This window comes from Mustela nivalis (genome assembly GCF_964662115.1).
Source record: "Mustela nivalis genome assembly, chromosome: X".
Classification (NCBI taxonomy): domain Eukaryota; kingdom Metazoa; phylum Chordata; class Mammalia; order Carnivora; family Mustelidae; genus Mustela; species Mustela nivalis.
The window spans coordinates 14,620,184-14,642,198 of NC_139040.1; the positions used below are offsets into that span (position 1 = coordinate 14,620,184).

Genomic DNA, 22,015 nt, shown 5'->3' on the forward strand with positions numbered 1-22,015 from the left:
CCTCTCTGCCTACTTGTGATCTCTGTCTGTCAAATAAATAAAATCTTTTAAAAAAAAGGAAAAAAAAGCAAAAAGATTGCTCATGGACAGAATATCTCCTGGAAAACTGGTAGCTGATTCATTAGGGGCTTTACAGCAAAATGCTCAGCCCCTAGACTTTGTTCTGCCGACTACAGCTGCAGTGGGACTGTGGACACATGGTAACTCCAAGTTTAGACGCCCTCTTCTCCCCAGTAAGAAACTTTTGTTGTTAAAAAAAAAAAGTGGAAAATAAATAAATAAGGTGCTTCACCAAAGGAAATGGACCAAGGGACTGAAACAGAAGCCAAATTTGACCGGGCTATGGGAATTATCTGACACTATTTTTTTTTTTAAGATTTTATTTATTTATTTGACAGAGAGAGATCACAAGTAGGCAGAGAGGCAGGCAGAGAGAGAGGAGGAAGCAGGCTACCTGCCGAGCAGAGAGCCCAATGCGGGACTCGATCCCAGGATCCTGAGATCATGACCTGAGCCGAAGGCAGCGGCTTAACCCACTTAGCTACCCAGGCGCCCCTATCTGACACTATTTTTTATGCCCCAGTTAGTGTTGTTTCATCAACAAAACCATCTGAATAGGAGGACATTTTAAAGGTATTTTACTCTTTTTTTAAAAAAAATATTTTATTTATTTATTTATTTGAGAGAGACAGAGCCAGCGAGAGAGAGCACAAGCAGGGGGAGGGACAGAGGGAGAAGCAGACTCCCCACTGAGCAGGGAGCCCGATGCGGGACTTGATCCTAGCAGGGGAGGGGCGTACTCCCCACCCCAAGGATCATGACCTGAGCTGAAGGCGGATGCCTAACCAACTGAGCCGCCAAGGCGCCCCAACACTTGACTTTTACTATGCCTACCAAAAAATGGAATTATTCAAAATATATTAAAGAGATGCACTATTTATCAGTAGAATTCTGTACAGGCCACTCCCAAGGTGTGCCCCAGAGCATCTCCCTAACCAGTTTTACCCGGGTCCTGGAGGAAGTTGGATTTCATAAAACTAGCTAATGCTTGCAGAAGGTAAGAGATTTGTCTCGTTACGATATATATGACATTTAGAGGGCCTGAAAATTTTCCCACTTCAAAAGCTGGTGTTCAGACAGTGCTGTAAGGCTTGTTTGATGCACACAGTGTCCACTTTTGGTATACTGGAGCATACTGACTAGGACAAAGGAAGTCATTTTATTTCTTCTGTTGTCTAGGAATTATGCCAATGTTGGCAGGTTCCTGTAAGCCTCAGTCCTCTGGATATGCAGAGCAAATGAATCAAACTCCTTGGCTAAGATTCAGCAGTCTACCAGGCTAAAGTGACCTAGAGGCTTATTAAAATTTAAAGTGACCCCTGTAAGCAAGCACAGACTCTCCCTTTGAACTTAGTTTGGCAGTTCTATGAATTTGGGTCTGAGGTCAGCTCCTGTGCCTTATTTAACTGAAGTTTCTCATAGTCGTTTTCAGTATTTTATTTATTTTTAAATTTTTTTTCAGTGTTCCAAGATTCATTGTTTATGTACCACACCCAGCACTCCATGCAATACAGGCCCTCCTTAGTACCCACCACCAAGCTCACCCCACCTCCCACCCTCCTCCCCTCCAAAACCCTCAGTTTGTTTCTCAGAGTGCACAGTCTCTCATGGTTTGTCTCCCCCACTGATATCCCCCCACTCCCTTCTCCTCTCCATCTCCCCATGTCCTCCATGTTATTCCTCATGCTCCACAAATAAGCAAAACCATAATTGATTCTCTCTGCTTGACTTATTTCACTCAGCATAATCCCCTCCAGTCCCGTCCATGTTGATACAAAAGTTGGGTATTCATCCTTTCTGAAGGAGGCATAATACTCCATTGTATATATGGACCACATCTTCCTTATCCATTTGCCCATCGAAGGGCATCTTGGTTCTTTCCACAGCTTGGTGACTATGGCCATTGCTGCTATGTACATTGGGGTACAGATGGCCCTTCTTTTCATTACATCTGTATCTTTGAGGTGAATACCCAGTAGTGCAATGGAAGGGTCATAGGGAAGCTCTATTTTTAATTTCTTGAGGAATCTCCACACTGTTTTCCAAAGTGGCTGCACCAACTTGCATTCCCACCAACAGTGGAAGAGGGTTCCCCTTTCTCCACATCCTCTCCAACACACGTTGTTTCCTGTCTTGCTAATTCTGGCCATTCCGACTGGTGTAAGGTGGTATCTCAGTGTGGTTTTGATTTGACTCTCCCTCATGTTCAGTATTTTAAAGGGCTTCTTTCTTTCTTAGAAACCTGGAGACTTAAGGTCATAGGACCTGGAAGGACCTGCCTCAAGAAGTCTAACCCCTCTAACAGTTGGGAAGCTTCGTCTATGTAACTGTATTCCGGAAGAAAGATAGGCTGTCACCTAGCTGAAAGGTACACTGTCAAGTGCTGCTGATCACCCACATGGTCAGCAAAGTAAAGGAGAAACTTAGCTTTCACCACAGGAAGTCAGCACCCAAGGAAGACTGCACTGTGGTTCCTACAAAGGACCTTTCTAGAATAATGGATATTGATAGTGAACTTTAATGAAAAGAGATAGTCTAGAAAATTGATTAATGTTCTCATAGGTTACATTGGTGTCCCACTCCTGGAAGTGGTTATTACCATTACTTGAAAGAATCACAATTACTTAAAAAAAAAAAAAAGAATCACAATTACTAAGAAAACAAGTGTTGGTACACTACTCTTTCTTTCTGCACTCCAAGTAATGGTTCCCACAACCACGTATTCCGGATAGCTCTACATCAGGCTCTTGGTATGGGCATGATCTGGGTTTCCAAATCCAACATTCTGATTATTGGCACAGTGCAGGAGGGACCATCTTTATTAGTAATTTTTGACTATAACAAACTCGAAGTCGTTACTGTGCCTCTGTGTCCTCAGTCTCTCAATTTAACACAGGTATCTTTTGTTGACTGGTTTGATTGGAAGGTTGATGTAGAAAATAAAAAAGCAAAAACAATGAATTAACAAACACTAGAAATAGAAACTGCGGAAGTCAGATCTGATATCACGAGATTAACGTTGGGAGGTAAGTTCTCTCTGGTCCCAGTATAGATGGATAAACAAAATGAATGCCTGCTATGTCTGGTCAGTTGACTGTTCAAGAATATAAGCACTGATTTAGACTAATGTGAAAAATGACCCCATAGGAGCGGTGTATTCTCAAGACTTAAGACATTACACACATACAGTAAACACCAGAGGTTCTGTCCATATCTTGAACTGCTGCCTCATCATAGGACTCAAGGGGTCCCTCAGTCAGTTAAGCATCTGACTCTTGGTTTCTGCTCAGGTCATGGTCTTATGGGATGTAGGATCCAGCCCCACATCAGACTCCACGCCCAGTAGGGGATCTGCTTGAAGATTCTCTCCCTCTGCCCCTCCCCACCTCTCTCCCTCTCTCTTTCTCTCTCTGTGTCTCTCTAAAATAAACCTTTTAAAAAGTAATAAGACTTTGATACTAGATGATGGGCATGGGAATCTTTGTATTTCAAATCTGAAAAAAATTATTTGGAAAGATCGAACATTTACTGAAAGGCCTAAATTATGTGAAAATGATGTTGCTTATGTCATTGATGGACCTCGGTGAAAATTTATTGGCCTTAAAAGGAAAAAAAAATTTTAAAAGAGTGTATTTATTTCTTTGAGAGAGCGAGGGAGCAGGAGCACAAGCAGGGGGAGGGGCAGAGGGAGAGGGAAAAGCAAACTCCTCACTAAGCAGGGAGCCTGATGCAGACTCCATCCCAGGCCTCTGGCAGCTTGACCTGAGCCAAAGGTAGACGCTTAACCGACTGAGCCACCCAGGCGTCCTTCTGTCACACTTTTGAGGATTGCTTTGCTTTGTGTTTTTCTATGCATTTGCTTGATTTAGATGGTTTCATCTTCTCCAGAGAAAGGAAAAAAATGGTGATGATTAAAACATTTTCACCGTGATTATTTTATATTAATACAGGGAGGAGATTATAAGGACAAATAAACAGTTAAAATAAGGGGTTTAGGGGCATCTGAGTGGCTCAGTGGGTTAAGCGTCTGCCTTCAGCTTAGGTCATGATCTCAGGGTCCTAGGATCGAGTCCCGCGTTGGGCTCTCTGCTCAGCGGGGAGCCTGGTTCCCATTCTGTCTCTGCCTGCCTCTCTGCCTACTTGTGATCTGTGTGTCAAATAAATAAATAAAATCTTTAAAAAAATAAAGTAAGGGGTTTAATTTTCCCGTTAAAAATAAGTCATGATAGAGATGCCGGGGTGGCTCAGTTGGTTAAGCAGCTGCCTTCGGCTCAGGTCATGATCCCAGCGTCCTGGGATCAAGTCCCACATCGGGCTCCTTGCTCGGCAGGGAGCCTGCTTCTCCCTCTGCCGCTGCCTGCCATTCTGTCTGCCTGTGCTCGCTCTCTCCTCATCTCTCTCTCTGATAAATAAATAAAATCTTTAAAAAAAAATAAGTCACGATATCTCTCTCCCTTTTCTTTTCTCAAAGCATTTACCTTAGAAACTTGTAATTTTAAGCACTTCCTCATCTCTTTGAAATGTATGTAAATCTTTTTGAAGACTCCATAGACCTTTTGTCAGCTTTGGAACTCAGGAGTGTCTTTCTCAAGGACCTGGGAATATCTCTTTGATGTGAACTTCTAGAGAGATGGCATCCCTGGGGCGCCTGGGGGGCTCAGTCAGTTAAGCGTCTGACTCTTGGTTTCTGTTCAGGGTCATGAGATTAAACCCCAAGATGGGCTCTGTGCTCAGCGGGGAGTTGGCTTCTCTCCCTCTCCCTCTGCCCCTCCTGCCCCTGCTCTTGTGTGTGCAAGCGCACTTTCTCTTCCCCTCTCTCTCAAATAAATAAATGTATCTTTAAAAAAATATTTAGAGGGGCGCCTGTGTGGCTCAGTGGGTTAAGCCTCTGCCTTCTGCTCAGGTCATGATCTCAGGGTCCTGGGATCAAGCCCCACATCGGGCTCTCTGCTCAGCAGGGAGCCTGCCTCTATGCCTACTTGTGGTCTCTGTCAAATAAAAAAATAAAAAATCTTTAAAAAAAGTATTTAGAGATAGCTATGTCCCAGCTTCTGTGGGAAGGTAGGAGCCTAACTTTGGTTGGCACCTTGCTCCGAGTTGCAAAACTACTTCCTGTCATAAAGGTATGAGAATTTGGTTTTTGTTTATTGGTTTTTACGTTTTTCTTTGTGGTTTTTTTGGGGGGTGGAGGGAGAGGGGGAGAGAGAATCTTAAGTAGTTTCCATGCCCAGCATGGAGCCCATCACAAGCCTTGCCCCACAACCCTGAGATCATGACCTGAGCCGAAATTAAAAGAGTCGAATGCTTATCTGACTGAGCCACTTAGGCATCCCTGTTTTTTTTTTTTTAAGATTTTATTTTATAAATAATCTCTATACCCAGTGTGGGCTTGAACTCAACCCCAACATAAAGAGTCACATGCTCACCCAATAAGCTAGCCAGGCACCCCTGGAAAGTTGGATTTCTTAGCTCCATAAAGCCAATTAGCTAACAGATATTTACGCAGATTACAAAGTAAAGTTAGGGTTATCTATGTGTGACAAATGGCACTGTCAGGCCCTCTTCCTTAATATATATGTATCTTCAGAACGTGCATGTAGTAGGTTGTATCTGCCTGGCTGTTTCTTTTTTCTTCTTTTAAGATTTTTATTTATTTATTTATTTGACAGAGATCACAAGCAGGCAGAGAGGCAGGCAGAGAGAGAAAAGGGAAAGCAGGCTCCCTGCTGAGCAGAGAGCCCGATGCGGGGCTCGATCCCAGGATTCTGGGATCATGACCTGAGCTGAAGGCAGGGGCCTTAACCCACTGAGCTACCCAGGCGCCCCTGTCTGGATGTTTCAAAGGGTGAGATTTCTTTCTGTCTTTGCAGTCTCTTAGTAGCTCACCTGTGATGCACATCACTTTCTGGTTTAATGCTTATTCAATAATAAAAGTCTTCTCTTTCTCTACTATCATTATGGGGATGATTTCTGGGTTTGGAGACTATTTCATTTTTTTTTAAATTGTATTTCTCCAGCTTAAGCAAAATAATGAGCCCTCCCCAAGATGTCCATGTCCTAATCTTTGGGACCTGTGAATTTTTACCTGACGTTGGCAAAAGGGATTTTGCAGATGGGATTAAGGGAGATGGGGAGATGATCCCTGATTGTCCAGGTGGTTCCAGTCTAACCACATGAGCTCTTAAAAATGGAAGGGGGGGCAGAAGAGTGGGGCAGAGCTGTGATATGAGGATGCAACCTGCTGTTGCTAGTTTTGAAGATGGAGAAAGGGAGTGGAAAGCTGGGACGAGTCTATTCAGGCTGCTGTAATAAATACCCCAGATTGGGTAGTTTCTAAACTACTTCTTACACTTCTGGATGCTGGAAGGTTCAAGATCAAGATGCCAGCATGGTTGGGTGAGGTCCTTCCTCCTGGTTCAGAGCCAGTGCTTACTTTTTTTTTTTTTTAGATTTTATTTATTTATAGAGAGAGTACACAAGCAGGAGAAATGGGAGGTAGAGGGAGAAGCAGACTCCCTGCCAAGCACAGAGCCCAATGTGGGGCTCAATCCCAGGACCCCGGCATCATGACTTGACCCCAAGGCAGATGCTTAACCCACTGAGTCACCCAGGTTTCTGCCCACTGCCTTTTTTTTTTTTTTTAAGATCTTAAGTGCTTTCACACTATGTCCTCACTTGGTGAAAAGGATTGGAGAGCTCTCTGAGGCCTATTTTCTTTTTTAAGATTTTATTTATTTATTTGACAGAGATCACAAGTAGGCAGAGAGGCAGACAGAGAGAGAGGGGGAAGCAGGCTCCCTGCTGAGCAGAGAGCCCGACTCGGGGCTCAGTCCCAGGACCCTGAGATCATGACCTGAGCCGAGGGCAGAGGCTTAACCCACTGAGCCACCCAGGTGCCCCTATTTTTATATTTCTAAATAATCTCTGTACCCAACATGGGGCTTGAATTTACAAGCCCAAGATAAGATTCGCATGCTCCACCTCCTGAGCCAGCCAGGTGCTCCTCCCTGGTGGGGGGTGTCTCTTTTATAAGACACTTACTCCATTTATGAGGGCTCCACCCTCGTGACCTCCTCACTATCCCAAGGCCCCGCCTCCTACAACCATCCTATCTGAGAGTGAGGATTTCAGTAGGCAAACTTTGGGGAGGGGCCAGGCACAGACACTCAGACTGTAGCAGCAGATGGCCTCCAATGGCTAAAAAAGACAAATGGATTCTCCCCAGACTTGTCTCTAGAAAGGAGCATAGCTCTTCTGACACCTTGATTTTAGCCCTGTGAGATCTATGTTGGACTTCTGACCTGTAGAACTAGAAGTTAGCAAGTCTGTACAATTGTAGCTGTTTTGGTCCCACCCATGCCTGGGTGGCTCAGTTGTTAAGCATCCGCCTTTGGCTCAGGTCATGATCCTGGGGTCCTGGGATCAAGTCCCGCATTGGGCTCCTTGCTCAGTGGGGAGCCTGCTTCTCTCTCTCCCACTCTCCCTGCTTGTGTTCCCTCTCTTGCTGTGCCTCCTCTCTCTGGCAAATAAATAAATAAAATCTTTAAAAAAATAGATTTTAGTTAAAGAGAGAACATGAGAGAGAGCATGAATGGGGGGAGGGATAGAGAGAAAGGAGAAGCAGACTCCCCGCTGAGCAGGGAGCCTGATGCAGGACTTCATCCCAGGTCCCTGGGACCATGACGTAAGCCAAAGGCAGATGCTTAACTGACTGAGCCACCTAGGCTCCCCTATTTATTTAAAGAGTTTATTTATTTATTTATTTGTTTATTTGAGAGAGAGAGAGAGAGAGCATGAGCAGGGGGATCTGCAGAAGGAAAGGGACAAGCAGACATCCCCCTGAGCAGGGAACCTTATGTGGGGACCTCAGGATCATGACCTGAGCAGAAGGCAGACGCTTTACCAACTGAGCCACCCAGGTGCCCCCGATTGTGATTTTGTTGTCATCAACATGTATCTTCTGAACTTGTCAATATTTCCCTAAGATATATTTCTTTGAGGAAAAACTTTAAACATATAAAAGGGAAAGATTGGTATATTTAATTATCTACAAAATTTTAAACTTCTGTATAGTAGCTATTGAGAAATATACAAAAGACAAACACTAGCTAGGAAAGAATTTAAAACATATATACCAAAAGGTTAATATCCTGAAAATCTAAGGAGCCCTTATCACAACAATGAACTATATTAGGTCTCATTTGTTGCACGATATGGAACAATAATTAAAAGTAAACTAAGCCGGGGCACCTGGGTGGCTCAGTGGGTTAAGCCGCTGCCTTCGGCTCAGGTCATGATCTCAGGGTCCTGGGATCGAGTCCCACGTCGGGCTCTCTGCTCAGCAGGGAGCCTGCTTCCCTTCCTCTCTCTCTGCCTGCCTCTCCGTCTACTTGTGATTTCTCTCTGTCAAATAAATAAATAAAATCTTAAAAAAAAAAAAAAAGTAAACTAAGCCAACTTCTGCTTCTACCCATGAAAGATTATGTGGTTCGGACTTTTTCTCCTAATAGAAACAACTAGAAAACTGGACAAAGTATATGAACCCACTCTTTTTCCAGACACTGAGACAACAAGCAGTGCAGGACATTGAGCCCCAAGAGAAGGGAGACATGATGAAGAACCTTACAGTCACTCAGATTTTTTTTGCCTCAAAACAAAGTACTATGACTGTAAGGAAGGGCAACTTGATTGGATGCTGCTTTGAAAAAAAGTCTCTAAAAGACATTTTTAGGGTCAATTAGATAAATCTTACTATAGACTGAAAATTAGATGGCATTAGTGAATTATTGTTAATCTTCTTAGTTGTGATATAAATCTTTGGTTATGTTGAAAAGGTCCTTAATTTTAGGAGAGGCATATTGAAGTATTTAGAGTTAAGTAATAAGAATAGTTTATTCATAATTTTTTAAAGTAATCTCTATACCCAACATGGGGCTTGAACTCAATGACTGAGATTGAGAGTCAGATGTTCTACTGACTGAACCAACCGGGTGCCCCATTTAATTTTTAAAAATATAGCCACTGGGGGCACCTGGGTGGCTCAGTGGGTTAAAGCCTCTGCCTTCAACTCAGGTCATGATCCTGGGGTCCTGGGATTGAGCCCCACATCAGGCTTTCTGCTCAGCAGGGAGCCTGCTTTCCCCCCTCTCTCTGCCTGCCTCTCTGGCTACTTGTGATCTCTCTCTCTGTCAAACCTGGGTGGCTCGGGGGGGTTGGGACCTCTGCCTTCTGCTCAGGTCATGGTCCCTGTGTTCTGGGATCGAGCCCTGCATCGGGCTCTGGCTCGGCTGGGAGCCTGCTTCCCCACCTCTCTCTCCCTGCCTGCCTCTCTGCCTACTTGTGATCTCTGTCTGTCAAATAAATAAAATAAAATCTTTAAAAAAAATAATTGGTAACATTCTGCTATATTTCACTTGCCTACATAGGTACAGTGGCTATATATTTTTTAAAGATTTTATTTTATTTATTTGACAGACAGAGATCACAAGTAGGCAGAGAGGCAGGCAGAGAGAGAGAGGGAAGCAGGCTCCCTGCTGAGCAGAGAGCCCGATGTGGGACCTGAGCCGAAGGCAGCGGCTTAACCCACTGAGCCACCCAGGCGCCCCAAATGTTACCAATTATTAAATCTGGATGATGGGTATGAAGGAGACATCATACTATTCTTTCAATTTTTCAATATGTTATAAATTTTTCTTAGTAAACTGTGTGTGTTTGGAGGACTGTTGTTTTATTCCCCCCCTTCCTTTTTCCTGATGGCTTGGAATGAAGACTTGATGGCTGGAGCTCAAGCAGCCTTTTTCTTTTCAACTCACAACTGCCTTTTAAAAAATAACAGCTTTACAGAGACATAATTCAGGTAGTATAGATTCACCTACTTAAAGTGTATCATTCAATGGCTTCCAGTATATTCAGAATTGTGCAACCATCACCAAATCATTTTTAGGACATTTTCTTCACCTCCCCCCAAAAGAAATCCCCATGGCCATTAGCAGTCACTTCCAGTTTCCCTTCAACCTCCCCCCCCCCCCCCGTCCTAGGCAACTGCTGTTCTACTTTCTGTTTGTATGGATTTGCCTATTCTGAACATTTCATGTAAGTGGAATCATATAATGTACAATCTTTTTTTTGAAAGATTTTATTTATTTATTTGACAGAGAGAGATCACAAGTAGACAGAGAGGCAGGCAGAGAGAGAGCTAGGGAAGCAGGCTCCCTGCTGAGCAGAGAGCCCGATGCGGGACTCGATCCCAGGACCCTGAGATCATGACCTGAGCTGAAGGCAGCGGCTCAACCCACTGAGCCACCCAGGCGCCCCAATGTACAATCTTTTGTGTCTCGTTTCTTCTGGTCAGTATGTTTTCAGTGTTTATCCATGATGTGGCCTCTATCAGCACTTCATTCATTTTTATGACCAAGTAATATTTGATTGTACCACTTTATTTATCCATTCATCAGATGATGAACATTGGATTGTTTGAACTCTTTGGAGGTTATGACTAATACTGCTATGAATATTTGTGTACAAGTTTTTATGTGGACATGTATTTTTATTTCTCTTGGAGAGGAATTGCTGGACCATACTGTGACTATGTTAACATTCTGAGGCACTGCAAAACTTTTTTTATAGCAGCTGCACTATTTGACATTCCCACCAACAATGTAGGAGAGTTCCAATTTCTCCACGTAACAGCACTAGTTCTTATCTTTTTTATTTTTTTTTTAGTTAAAAAAATTTTTTTTAGTAATTTTTAAACCCAATATGGGACTCAAACTTCTGACCCTGAGATCAAAAATCACATGTTCTTGGTGCACCTGGGTCGGGCATCTGACTCTCGGTTTCAGCTCAGGTGGAGGTCTTGTAGTGAGATGGAGGCCCCTGTTGGGCTCCATGCTCAGTGCGGAATCTGCTTCAGATTCTCCGACCCTCCCTCTCTGCTTCAGCCCCCACTATGCTCTCTCTCTCTTAAAAAAAAAAAATGGCATGCTCTTCTGACTCGGTCTCTTTGATTATGGCCATCCTAATGGGTGTAAAGTGGAATCTCATTGTGGTTTTGATTTGCATTTCCCTGACCACTAATGATGCTGAGGATCTTTCCCCGAGTTTATTAGCTATTTGTATATCTTCTTTGGAGAAATGTCTATTCAGATAATTTGCCCATTTTTAGTTATTTTTACTTTTATTATTGAATTATAAGAGTTCTTTATATATTCTGGATACTAGTCCCTAATTAGAGATATGACTTGCAAATACTCTCTCTCATTTTGGGGTCATCTTTTCACTGTCTTGATGGTGTCCTTTGAAGCACAAAATTTTTAATTTTGATGAAGACCAATTTATCTGTTCTTTTGTTGTTGTTGCTTGCGGCTGTGGACTGATATCTAAGAATAATAAGAAACCATTATTGGCTAGTCCAAGTTCACATTAGTCATTTTGAAACATGAGGTGGGAAGCGAAAGATGGTTAAGTAGCAGGAGAGTAGAGTCCTGGGTTTGTTTCTTTCTTTTTTTTTTTTTTTTTAAGATTTTATTATTGGGGCGCCTGGGTGGCTCAGTGGGTTAAGCCGCTGCCTTCGGCTCAGGTCATGATCTCAGGGTCCTGGGATCGAGTCCCGCATCAGGCTCTCTGCTCAGCAGGGAGCCTGCTTCCTTCTCTCTCTCTCTCTCTGCCTGCCTCTCAGTGTACTTGTAATTTCTCTCTGTCAAATAAATAAATAAAATCTTAAAAAAAAATAAAAATAAAAGATTTTATTATTTATTTGACAGACAGAGATCACAGGTAGGCAGAGAGGCAGGCAGAGAGAGAGGAGGAAGCAGGCTCCCCGCTGAGCAGAGAGCCTGATGTGGGGCTCGATCCCAGGACCCTGGGATCATGACCTGAGCCAAAGGCAGAGGCTTTAACCCACTGAGCCACCCAGGCGCCCCTCTTTTTTTTTTTTATTTATTTATTTGAGAGAGAGAGCTCAAGTGAGTCCACAAGTAGGCAGAATGGCAGGCAGAGGGAGAGGGAGAAGCAGGCTCTCGCTGAGCCGGGAGCCTGATGTGGGGCTCGATCCCAAGGACCCTGGGATCATGACCTGAGCCGAAGGCAGATGCTTAGGACTGAGCCCCCCAGGCGCCCCAAGTCCTGGGTTTCTAATGACTATGAAGCTGCATGCTAGTCTTGGACTGCCCGATTCTGGATTTATTTTTACATGAGAGTGAAATAAAATATCTTATTTTTGAAAATCAAGAACTTCTATTTCCTGAAACACACCACATTTTACACCATGATGAAAAACAAGAGTACAAGAGGATAGTCACAAACACATTGGTTTAGTTTCCCTAATGTATTACAGACTTCTACAGATCAATAACAAAAAGACAAACAACCAGTGGAAAAGTGGGCAATGAAAATGAGCAAGTATTTCCCAGAAGAGAAAATATGTATGGCCAATTGACATATGAAAAAATGCTTTAGGGGCAGCTGGGTGGCTCAGTCGATTAAGCATCAGGCTCTTGATTTCTGCTCAGGTCATGATCTCAGGGTTGTGTGACTGAGCCCTGGTTGGGATCTGTGCTGTACGTGGAGCCTGCTGAAGATTCTTTCCGGGGTGTCTGGGTGGCTCAGTGGGTCAAAGCCTCTGTCTTCGGCTCAGGTCATGATCCCGGGGTCCTGGGATCAATCCCTGCATCGGGCTCTCTGCTCAGCAGGGAGCCTGCTTCCTCCTCTCTCTCTCTCTGCCTGCCTCTCTGCCTACTTGTGATATCTGTCTGTCAAATAAATAAAATCTTAAAAAAAAAAAAGATTCTCTCTTTCCCTCTTCTCCTCCCCCTGCCCTCTCTCTTTCCCCCTCTAAAAAAGAATTTTTTAAAAAATGCTTTAACCTTATTAGTAAGCATAGAAAAGTAAATTCTACACCTATGAAAATTAAAAAAAAATTAGAAGTCTGAAAGGTGTATTAGCTATGATGTGAAACAATGGGAGATTAGAGCCTGATTGTAGGAAAGTAAAATTCTATAATCAGTTTAGAAAACAGTACTTTGAAGATCCCTACAAGGTTAAGGGCTACTTGTCATGGGAGAAACTGAACAAGCCAGCTAGAAAGATGGTAGGTTGTGGTTAGAAAATGTAATGTTTGAATTCATGATTGAGGAAGCAGAGAGATTTGTGTGATGACAAAAAGTACAAGCTGTGACCTGGCAAGTGGTTGGCTAAAGCGGAGGAGTGTTCACTGAAGATAACAAGGCGTGTCAGTCTGGGTCCAATCAAGACAGAGAAACCACAGAGGGATTTGAGCAGGAAAAGTTTAACATAATTGTCAGCAGTGACATGGGACTGCAGTAATGAGGGATTGTCTAGTGAGAAGTAAAGAGAACTTTAAAAAGAGTATAAAAGCAGATACAGTGTGAAATAATACATACTAGTCACTCCCCTAGAGCTGTGAGAGCCTCCCCTCTCCACCGGTAGCCGAGATCCACGCCTAATTATAGAAGTTGTCATTGGGCTGAGTCAGTGGAACTTGCTGGACATCCGCCCTCTAGGACTTGCTGAAAATGTGCCCTAGGAGGGTGCTTGTTTCCCATTCACAGGGGAGGTGTCTCACCAGAGATACTTTGGTACAGAACGCCCCCCCCCCAAAGGTGGTGGCAGGGGAAGCTAGCTGCTACCCGCTATGCCCTGGTGGAAGCCAGTGCCGCGGAAGGGGAGCACCAAGAAAGCCCGGAGCTTGGCGGGAGCCTGTGGAGTGAGCACACAGGAAGCAGGAAGTAAAACCCCTTCTTCCTGCAATGTCTCTACCACCTGCTACCGATAAAACTTCATATCGTGCCAGCTGGCAAAGTAAAAATGATTTAAAGTCCCACGTCCATGTTCACAGAGCGGGCCAAAAGAGGGGCCGGAGGTAATCCATCAGTCACAAATAGGGAAGTCAAGGAACTGAGTGGTCATGACCCAGATGGTGGCAGAAATTGGGGCACGTGGGGGGCTCAGTCAGTTAAGCCTTCGGCTCAGGTCAAGATCCCAGAGTCCTGGATGGAGCCCCACATCGTGCTCGCTGCTCAGTGGGGAGTCTGCTTCTCCCTCTGCCCCTCCCGCTGTTCATGCTCTCCCTCTCAAATAAAATCTTAATAAAAAAAAGAAATTGGGGTAGAGTGGAAGATTATAAACCAAATTGTTTCTCCAAGTGTGACCTTGGTCTGTGTCAGGTTCCTTTGCCCCATAGTGAGGCAGGGGACAGGGGACTAGTACTCCCAACTCTTCATTCTTTTCTCCGCCTGCCCTCACAAGAGGTGACTATTTTGGGGCACTGTTGTTTGTAAATCATGGGTTTAGGTGATGGAGAGCCTTTGAGGGTTTTTGAGCACGAGTATTACGTGATCCAAGAGTTGTTTCTGGAAAATGAACCGGAGTGTGTTCTGCCAGAGAGTCCATTAGGATGAGAGGATGCAGGTTGGAAAGCCAGGGAGCGCAGAGGCTGGCTCAGTGGCCCAGGGTGCACACTCCTGAGGCTTGGGGGTCTGAGTGAGAAACCTTTGCTCTTTTTACTCGCGCTGTCCTGTGAAGCCTGTTGCTTCCTGTGACTAGCCTGTGACCACCAGTCTTCCAGCGGCTGCCCCTGTGCCCCCAGTTCATCAGCTCCTCTGTGTCAGCACTTGCTTCCCTAACCAGCCTCGGTTCCAGCCTCGGTTCCAGCCTCGGTTCCAGCGCTAGTCATTCAGCCCCGTGTTTGCTACAGTCCTGGGATCCCTTGCTCTCCTGACATTTACTCTCCATACCGACCCGTAGCTTCAGGTCCTCATACTAATAGAACTGCCTTGAGGAGGTGGCCTTGCTTTCTTGGTTTTTCTTTAGTACTTAATTTGCTGTAGCCATTGTCTAAAATGAGGCAAATTTTCACCCGGGCGACCTCCGCGGGCTCAAGCCTGTTTTGGGCTAGGCCGGATTCCCAAAATCACTTAGGCTTTATTCTTGATCAGAAGATATAAGCGATACCTCAATAATTCTCTCAGATTTGTTTGTCTGTGCAGTTTTTTTTTAAAGATTTTATTTATTTATTTGACAGACGGAGATCACAAATAGGCAGAGAGGCAGGCAGACAGAGAGGAGGAGAAAGCAGGCTCCCTGCTGAGCAGAGAACCCGAAGCGCAGCTCGATCCCAGGACCCTGGGATCATGACCTGAGCCGAAGGCAGAAGCTTTAACCCACCAAGCCACCCAGGCGCCCCTGTCTATGCAGTTTTGATGAGCAGTTGGGAAAATGTGTCCAAAGGACGTAGAAAAATGTGTTCAAGTAGGTCTGACTTGGGAATTTAATTGACCCACGAATGGAATTTGTATTTCTTTCTATGACATAGCTTTGACTATGGTCAAAAGTCAAGTAAAACTTTTGATTGTCTATACTTATTTTGCTTCTGAGTATAATTACATCAAACCAAACATTGGAGGTTAAATCCTTGTTAGAGCACTACTGATCGACCAGACAATGTGAATGAATGTCAAATGGTGATGTTGGTGATACAGAAGAAACCGGAGAAAGGGAAGTACCATACTGTATGTATTCAATTATATAGGATTCTAGAAAATGCAGACTAATCTACAGGGAGTAAAAGCGGATTGGAAGGGAAGGGAGGTGAAAAAGAGTTTGAAAGGGCACAAGGACATTTTTGGGGGACGATGGAAAGTTTTACCTGGATTGTGTGTGAGATTGTTTCACAGCTGTATACATATGTCAAAATTCATTAAGTTGGGCATCTTAAATATGTGCACTTTATTATATGTCAATTATCTCTCAATAAAAGTAAAAATCATGGGGTGCCTGGGTGGCTCAGTGGGTTAAAGCCTCTGCCTTCGGCTCAGGTCATGATTTCAGGGTCCTGGGATCGAGTCCCGCATTGGGCTCTCTGCTCAGCAGGGAGCCTGCTTCCCTTCCTCTCTCTCTGCCTGCCTCTCTGTCTACTTGTGAGCTCTGTCTGTCAAATAAGTAAGTAAAATCTTTTTAAAAAAAGTAAAAATCATTACTAAGGAAAGAAGTTTTGTTTTAAGTCCTAGGAGTTCATTCATTCATTCATTCATGCGTTTGTTCAGTGTTTTTTTTTTTTTAAGATTTTATTTATTTATTTAACAGAGATCACAAATAGAGAAGCAGGCAGAGAGAGAGAGGGAAGCAGGCTTCCTGCTGAGCAGGGGGCCTGGTGCGGGGCTCGATCCCAGGACCTGGGCTGAAGGCAGAGGCTTTAACCTACTGAGCCACCCAGGTGCCTTATTCAGTGTTTTTTTTTTTTTTTTTAAAGATTTTATTTATTTATTTGACAGAAAGAAATCACAAGTAGATGGAGAGGCAGGCAGAGAGAGAGAGAGGAGGAAGCAGGCTCCCTGCTGAGCAGAGAGCCCGATGCAGGACTCGATTCCAGGATCCTGAGATCATGACCTGAGCCGAAGGCAGCGGCTTAACCCACTGAGCCACCCAGGCGCCCCTTGTTCAGTGTTTTTAAAAAAGATTTTATTTATTTATTTGAGAGAGCAAGAGAGAGACCACGGACTGGGGGAGGGGAGGGGACGGGGAGAGGGGAGGGGCAGAAGGAGAGGGAGAAGCAGACTCCTCGCTGAGCAGGGACCCTGACCCTGGGCTCCATTACCAGGACCCCAGAAAGATGACCCAAGCCAAAGGCAAACACTCAACTGACTGAGCCACCCGGGTGTCCTTCATTCAGCATTTTAAAACATCTACTGTGTACTTGGAGCTGCTGGGAACAGTGTTAATTAAACAAGACGGACAAGTCCTCTGCTCTAGGGAGGTTACATTCTGGTAGAGGAGACATACCAACAAGTAATAGTAGTGAAGTGTGATAAATGTTAGGCACAGGGCAAGAAGGGGAAGCTTTGAAAACATTTAGCAGGATCATCTAAGCTGATTATTTGGTAGTAGATGTTTAAAGCTGTGTTGAGAAGGCTTCGGAAGCTTAGCCGGATCCCCCGCGTGAGGAGAGGCAGCGACCGGTGGGGAGGACCATGCCTTTGCCAGTTTAAGGCCATGCCATTCCCCATGGTCTTCTCATACCTTTCCCAACAGTATGTCTCTTTAACTGGTTGTGAAAATGTTTGAGGATAATAAGATCTCTTGTTTTAGACGAGGATTGGTTTCTTTCAGAGCAGCATTTTCAATGCAAAGTGTTTCTTGTCGGGGAAGCATCAACTTTCCAGACTGTAGTATAGACAGAGGACAAGCACTCTTTTGTTCTCAAAAGTTCTGTTTTTAAGTGTTTTGTACCCGCTCATGGGACTGTGTCTGCCCCTTTGCTAGGGGTACCACAGCTGGAGTGTGTAGTGGAACCAGGTCCAGAAAAAGGATTGCTAAAGAATGCAAGTAAACAGGATGTCAGATGTTATCCTTAGCCTGTTTCCCTAAACATAGCTTTTTTGGCTGCAAAGTAAAATACCATTCTTCTAGCTTCTGCTTCCACGCTGGGATGGCTGACGGCAGGCACGGTCTTCATTCGCTGGTTACGTTATCACCATGCAATTCAAGGTGTTCTACAAGGAATGATCCCGAGACACCATCTCTGTGAGACAGGATGTGGACATCCGGCCACTTCTTGGAAGAATTTTCTCGGCCTACCTTCCCCATGAGGCTCAGATCTGTCTGACCTAAGAGCCAGTTGGCATCTTCCTCCTGACAGAAGCCAGATTTTCACTGGGGCTAGACTATTTATTGACAGTGTTTTCCCAGACCGGCCCGTGAGTGTCTCATTTCCAAGGTTCCCTCTGTTTTCCAAGAGCACTTGCTTCCTTCTCTCTCCTCCCTCCCCAGCCTCCTCCTCATTTCCTTCCTTTACAGCTTCTTGCACGGTTGGGTTTTTTTGGGGGGGGGATGGTGTTTGTGTGTGTTTCTTCTTCTTCTTCTTTTTAAAAAAAAAAAAAACCCTAATGAATTTGTTTTGCAGGTTTGGACAAAGAAACCCAGCATTATCCAAGGATTTTTCTTCCTTCTATGTCTGCATCTTTTAAGCGCTATCTCTGTGGCTTTAAGATCCCGGCATTCGAGTGGGTTCCACGGTTATCTAAGAAAAGTTGTCAAGAGGCTTTGCTCTGCAAGCCCCAGAAGAGAACTTATAAAAACGGAAGGCAGTAGCAGATGCAAGTACGGATGTGGCTTAGTCGTTGCAGCTGCCCCACGGAGCTGTGCAGAGCATACCGTCCTCAGCGATGAACCCAGAAGAGCGAATCGTGACATGGCTTATCTCCTTGGGAGTTTTAGATTCCCCCAAAAAGACCATCTGTGATCCGGAGGAGTTCTTGAAGTCCTCGCTGAAGAATGGGGTAGTGCTGTGCAAATTGATCAACAGACTTAGGCCTGGCTCTCTAGAAAAGGTAAGGGAGATGGGCAGTCTCTTTGCCATTGCTTACCACCAGAGAGCAGTAATAATGTAACGCTTGAGACGTTCTGTTGCCTGGGGCCTCCGGACTCTCCCACTTGAATCTCTTCCTGGGAATTTGGCATTCTCTCTTGTTTCTGTAGTTCAGAAAACACAGAAAATGAAAGGTTATCCTCTAGCAGTTGGCCCCCAAATATAGCAAAACCGTGATGCACTGTTGGTGCCAGGGGACAAGGAGAAAATACCCATATCATTTGCTCTGTCATAGAGAGACATGTTCTACCTCCCAGTGTTCCAAGGGCATATTTTGAACTTGAGGTATAAATGAGTCTTTGTAATAATGGGATGATTTATGACAGATATTGATGGTGTTTATTGACAGTTTGGCTCAAATCAATGTCGATTTTCTTCTCAAAGAAAGAAAATAGCCTTTGAAACAGAGGCAACCAGGAGAAATAGTCCCAAGTGTCAGAAAGGTTTGTTTAAACAACAGAAAGCAGATACATGTGTTGAATGCAACGTGTGTTCAAAGTGAAATTAACCTCAGTCTCTTTTCAAAAGCCTAAAGTTTTATTGTTGGAAAGCTACTAGGTCGTGAGGATGGGCAATTTCTAATGTAGGCACTTTAAGTTTAAAAGTCAGATCCCACAGCTAATGTCTGCAGGTTAACAGGGGATGTGACTGTGAGCATACCATGAGTTCTTTTGCCTTCTTGAACCAGTTTGTGTTTTTATTGAGCAAATTGATTTCCTTGTAAGTTTCCTTAAACTTGAAAAAAAACAGCATACAGAACTGAAACCAAATGTAGCAAACAGGAGAACAGGATTTTAATGTCCCTCATGGGGAGGAGGGAGCCAGGTAATAGATTAAAAGCAAGAACCAAACTCAGAAAACAGTCTGGATCCAATTCGCTACCCCCACACCTCAGCAGAAGGCAAAGAAAAGGTTTGTCAGTAGAGATAGAGGGTTTGGGACTGGAAGTTTGGTGACATTTGAAACAGACCGACCGTTTAGACTTACATCACTTCCTCCAGTGGTTGTTTCTCTTCCTGGATTGATAGCAATGTGGCCCTCTGTCTTAAAAAGCCTACTTATCTAGTTATCAGAACCTGAGGGCTAGGGTGTGCTTGGCATGGGACCACAGTGTCTGAGTGACATGTGACTCTGTTTCTCTAGTACTGCTTGGAGCCCCAGACCGAAGCTGACTGCCTCAACAACATTGGTGACTTCCTGAAAGGATGTGCGACCCTTCAGGTGGAGGTAAGCCCTGGGTTGATTTTGACCATCAAACATGGGTAGCATATTGTGGAAACCATGGTTAAGACTGGTGGTCTCCAGGGGTGGCATGCTAGTTTGTCTAGCACTGAAAACCAGTGCCAAACCCAAACCAAACCAAACCAAATCAAAACTCAGAATAGGATATCTTTGAATACAGCATCCGAGCCCTGAAAGCAGGCTTCCGGTGACAGAAGTTATGTGTGGAGCTTCTCCGCTGGGGGAACTGGCTGCTCTGCAAGGGAGCGGGGTGGGGGGCGTGTGACTGTAATGCCTCTGTACTGGGGAAAGAGGAAAGTATATTGTCCCTTTTCCCCATTAACCCTTTAGAATAGAAGCCTTGAAAAGCCCAGAGAACCTGGCCCTGTGGTAGAAATTGTGTATTAAATTACATTGCCTTGTTTTATAGTATATGGATCTGTACAGTACATATGGGGGTCTTGCTGGAAAGGAGGTGATACTTTTGTCTGAGTGTCAAAGTACTTCTCTGCTCCTCTGTGTGTGTATCACATCTTTATTTGCAGAAGCAAAAACCATGGAAACAATATCAGTATCTAGCAATAGGGGAATAGTCAAATAAATTCTAGTACATTCAAATAATGCTGAAGTCTTACACATTCATTTAGAAAAGATGGTAGGTTTTTTAACTTGAAGTCTAGTTGACATATATTATGTTAGTTTCATATGTATGACATAGTGATTGGACAATTGTACACATCACACAATGCTCACCACGCTAAATGTAGCTACCATATGTCACCACATAATATTATTTTTTAAAAGATTTATTTATTTAGCGGGGGATGGACAAAGGGAGAGACAGAATCTTGAAGTAGACTCCCTGCTGAGCACAGAGCCTGGTGGGCAGGTGGGGTGGGGGGAACTTGGCTTTGGGCTTGACATGGGGCTCGATGCCAGGATCCTGAGATAATGACCTGAGCTGGAATCAAGAATTGGCCGCCTAACTGACTGAGCCCCCTCAGGTGCCCCTACAAGTTATTGACTATGTTCCCTATGCTCTGCTTGTCATCCCTGGGCCTGTCTTACTTTATAACTGGAAATCGGTGCCTCTTTGTCCCCTTCATCTCTTCTCTCTGTCCCCTCCCCTCTGGTAACCACCAGCTTATTCTCTGTATTTATGAGTCAGTTTCTGCTTTGTTTGGTTTTTGGTTTTTAGATTCCACGCATGACGGAAATCATATGATATCGGTCTCTCTTTGTCTGACTTATTTCACTTCGCATGATACCCTCTGGGTCCATCCATGGTGTCACCAATGGCAAGATTTCCTTCTTTCTGTTGAGTTGGTCAAGTGCATATATTCTACATCTGTGTCCATTCATCTCTTGATGGACCCTTGGCTGGTTTCCGTATCTTAGCTGTTGCAAATAATGCTTTGATAAGTGTGTGGTTGTGTATCTTTTTAAATTCGTGTTTTTGTTTTCTTCAGGTATTTGCCTCAGTGTTTAGATCTGTAAGATGGACACAGTAATTGCTACCTCATGGGGTTGTTTTACGGATCAAATGAGATGCTACATAATAATTTTGAGCTAAGAGCTTGGACCCAAAAAAGATCTATGAGATGATAATGTATGTACAGAGCTCATCAGGGAAACAGGGGCATTAAGAAGTGGAGACACGTTGTGACAGTAGTATTTGTGGAGAAGTATTCGTAGTGGGTTGATCATGGACTATAACCTAAATTGTTTGGGTTCAGAATATCAGTTCTCTCTCAGCTTTGTGACCTTGGGCATGTTCCTTGACTGTGCCTCGGTCTACCCATCTATAAAATGGGAATAATAACAGCACTTATCTCGTAGGATCAGTATAAGATGTCAATGCATTCATGTCCCCAGAAGAGTGCATGGCACATAGTAAGCATTTCTCCAAGTGTTAGCTATTATTAGTAGTAGTAATATAAGTCGCTTTGCCCCAGATAAACTTGGCTGGCTTCAGAATTTTTCCTAAAGTTAGCTACAGCATCAGGCTGTAGTTGTCCCAGAATATTTTATCCAGGTGTCCCTGTTGCCCACTGGGAGCTGCGTGTGTCTGCATTGGCTCGTGTATGTGTGTGTGTGTATGTGTCTTTTGAGATAGGTGTAGCCTGAGACTTTTCTATATATCTTCTAGAATAACATCTACTATTGAACAGATCATGGTATTTTCCATTTTATTTGACAAATAAAAACATGGTGAGGCTGCCAATGATTTCCGTGCTGTGAAGCTGCCAGAAGGTATCCTGAGCTTCTTTGCAGTTCTCTGAGAATACTAGATGATACGGAAACACCTCCTGGGTCTAGCACTGTGGGAGAACGAGTCGTTTCACAGAAGTA

General features: G+C 44.1%; 1 protein-coding gene across 6 annotated transcripts in view; it reads left to right on the forward strand.

Moving 5' to 3' along the window:
* ARHGEF6 (Rac/Cdc42 guanine nucleotide exchange factor 6) overlaps window positions 1–22,015 on the forward strand; it is a 128,631-nt gene that overhangs the window by 11,638 nt on the left and 94,978 nt on the right. For 2 of the 6 annotated variants that reach the window (XM_082717606.1, XM_082717612.1), the window contains 3 exons: window positions 17,485–17,771; window positions 17,978–18,404; window positions 19,586–19,669. In XM_082717606.1, coding sequence (XP_082573732.1) covers window positions 18,240–18,404; window positions 19,586–19,669 — 249 coding nt within the window. In that variant the 5' untranslated portion in view covers window positions 17,485–17,771; window positions 17,978–18,239. Of the gene's footprint in view, window positions 1–17,484; window positions 17,772–17,855; window positions 18,405–19,585; window positions 19,670–22,015 lie in introns of those variants that run through there. The other 4 variants (XM_082717609.1, XM_082717610.1, XM_082717608.1 and 1 more) reach the window with 3 other exon arrangements.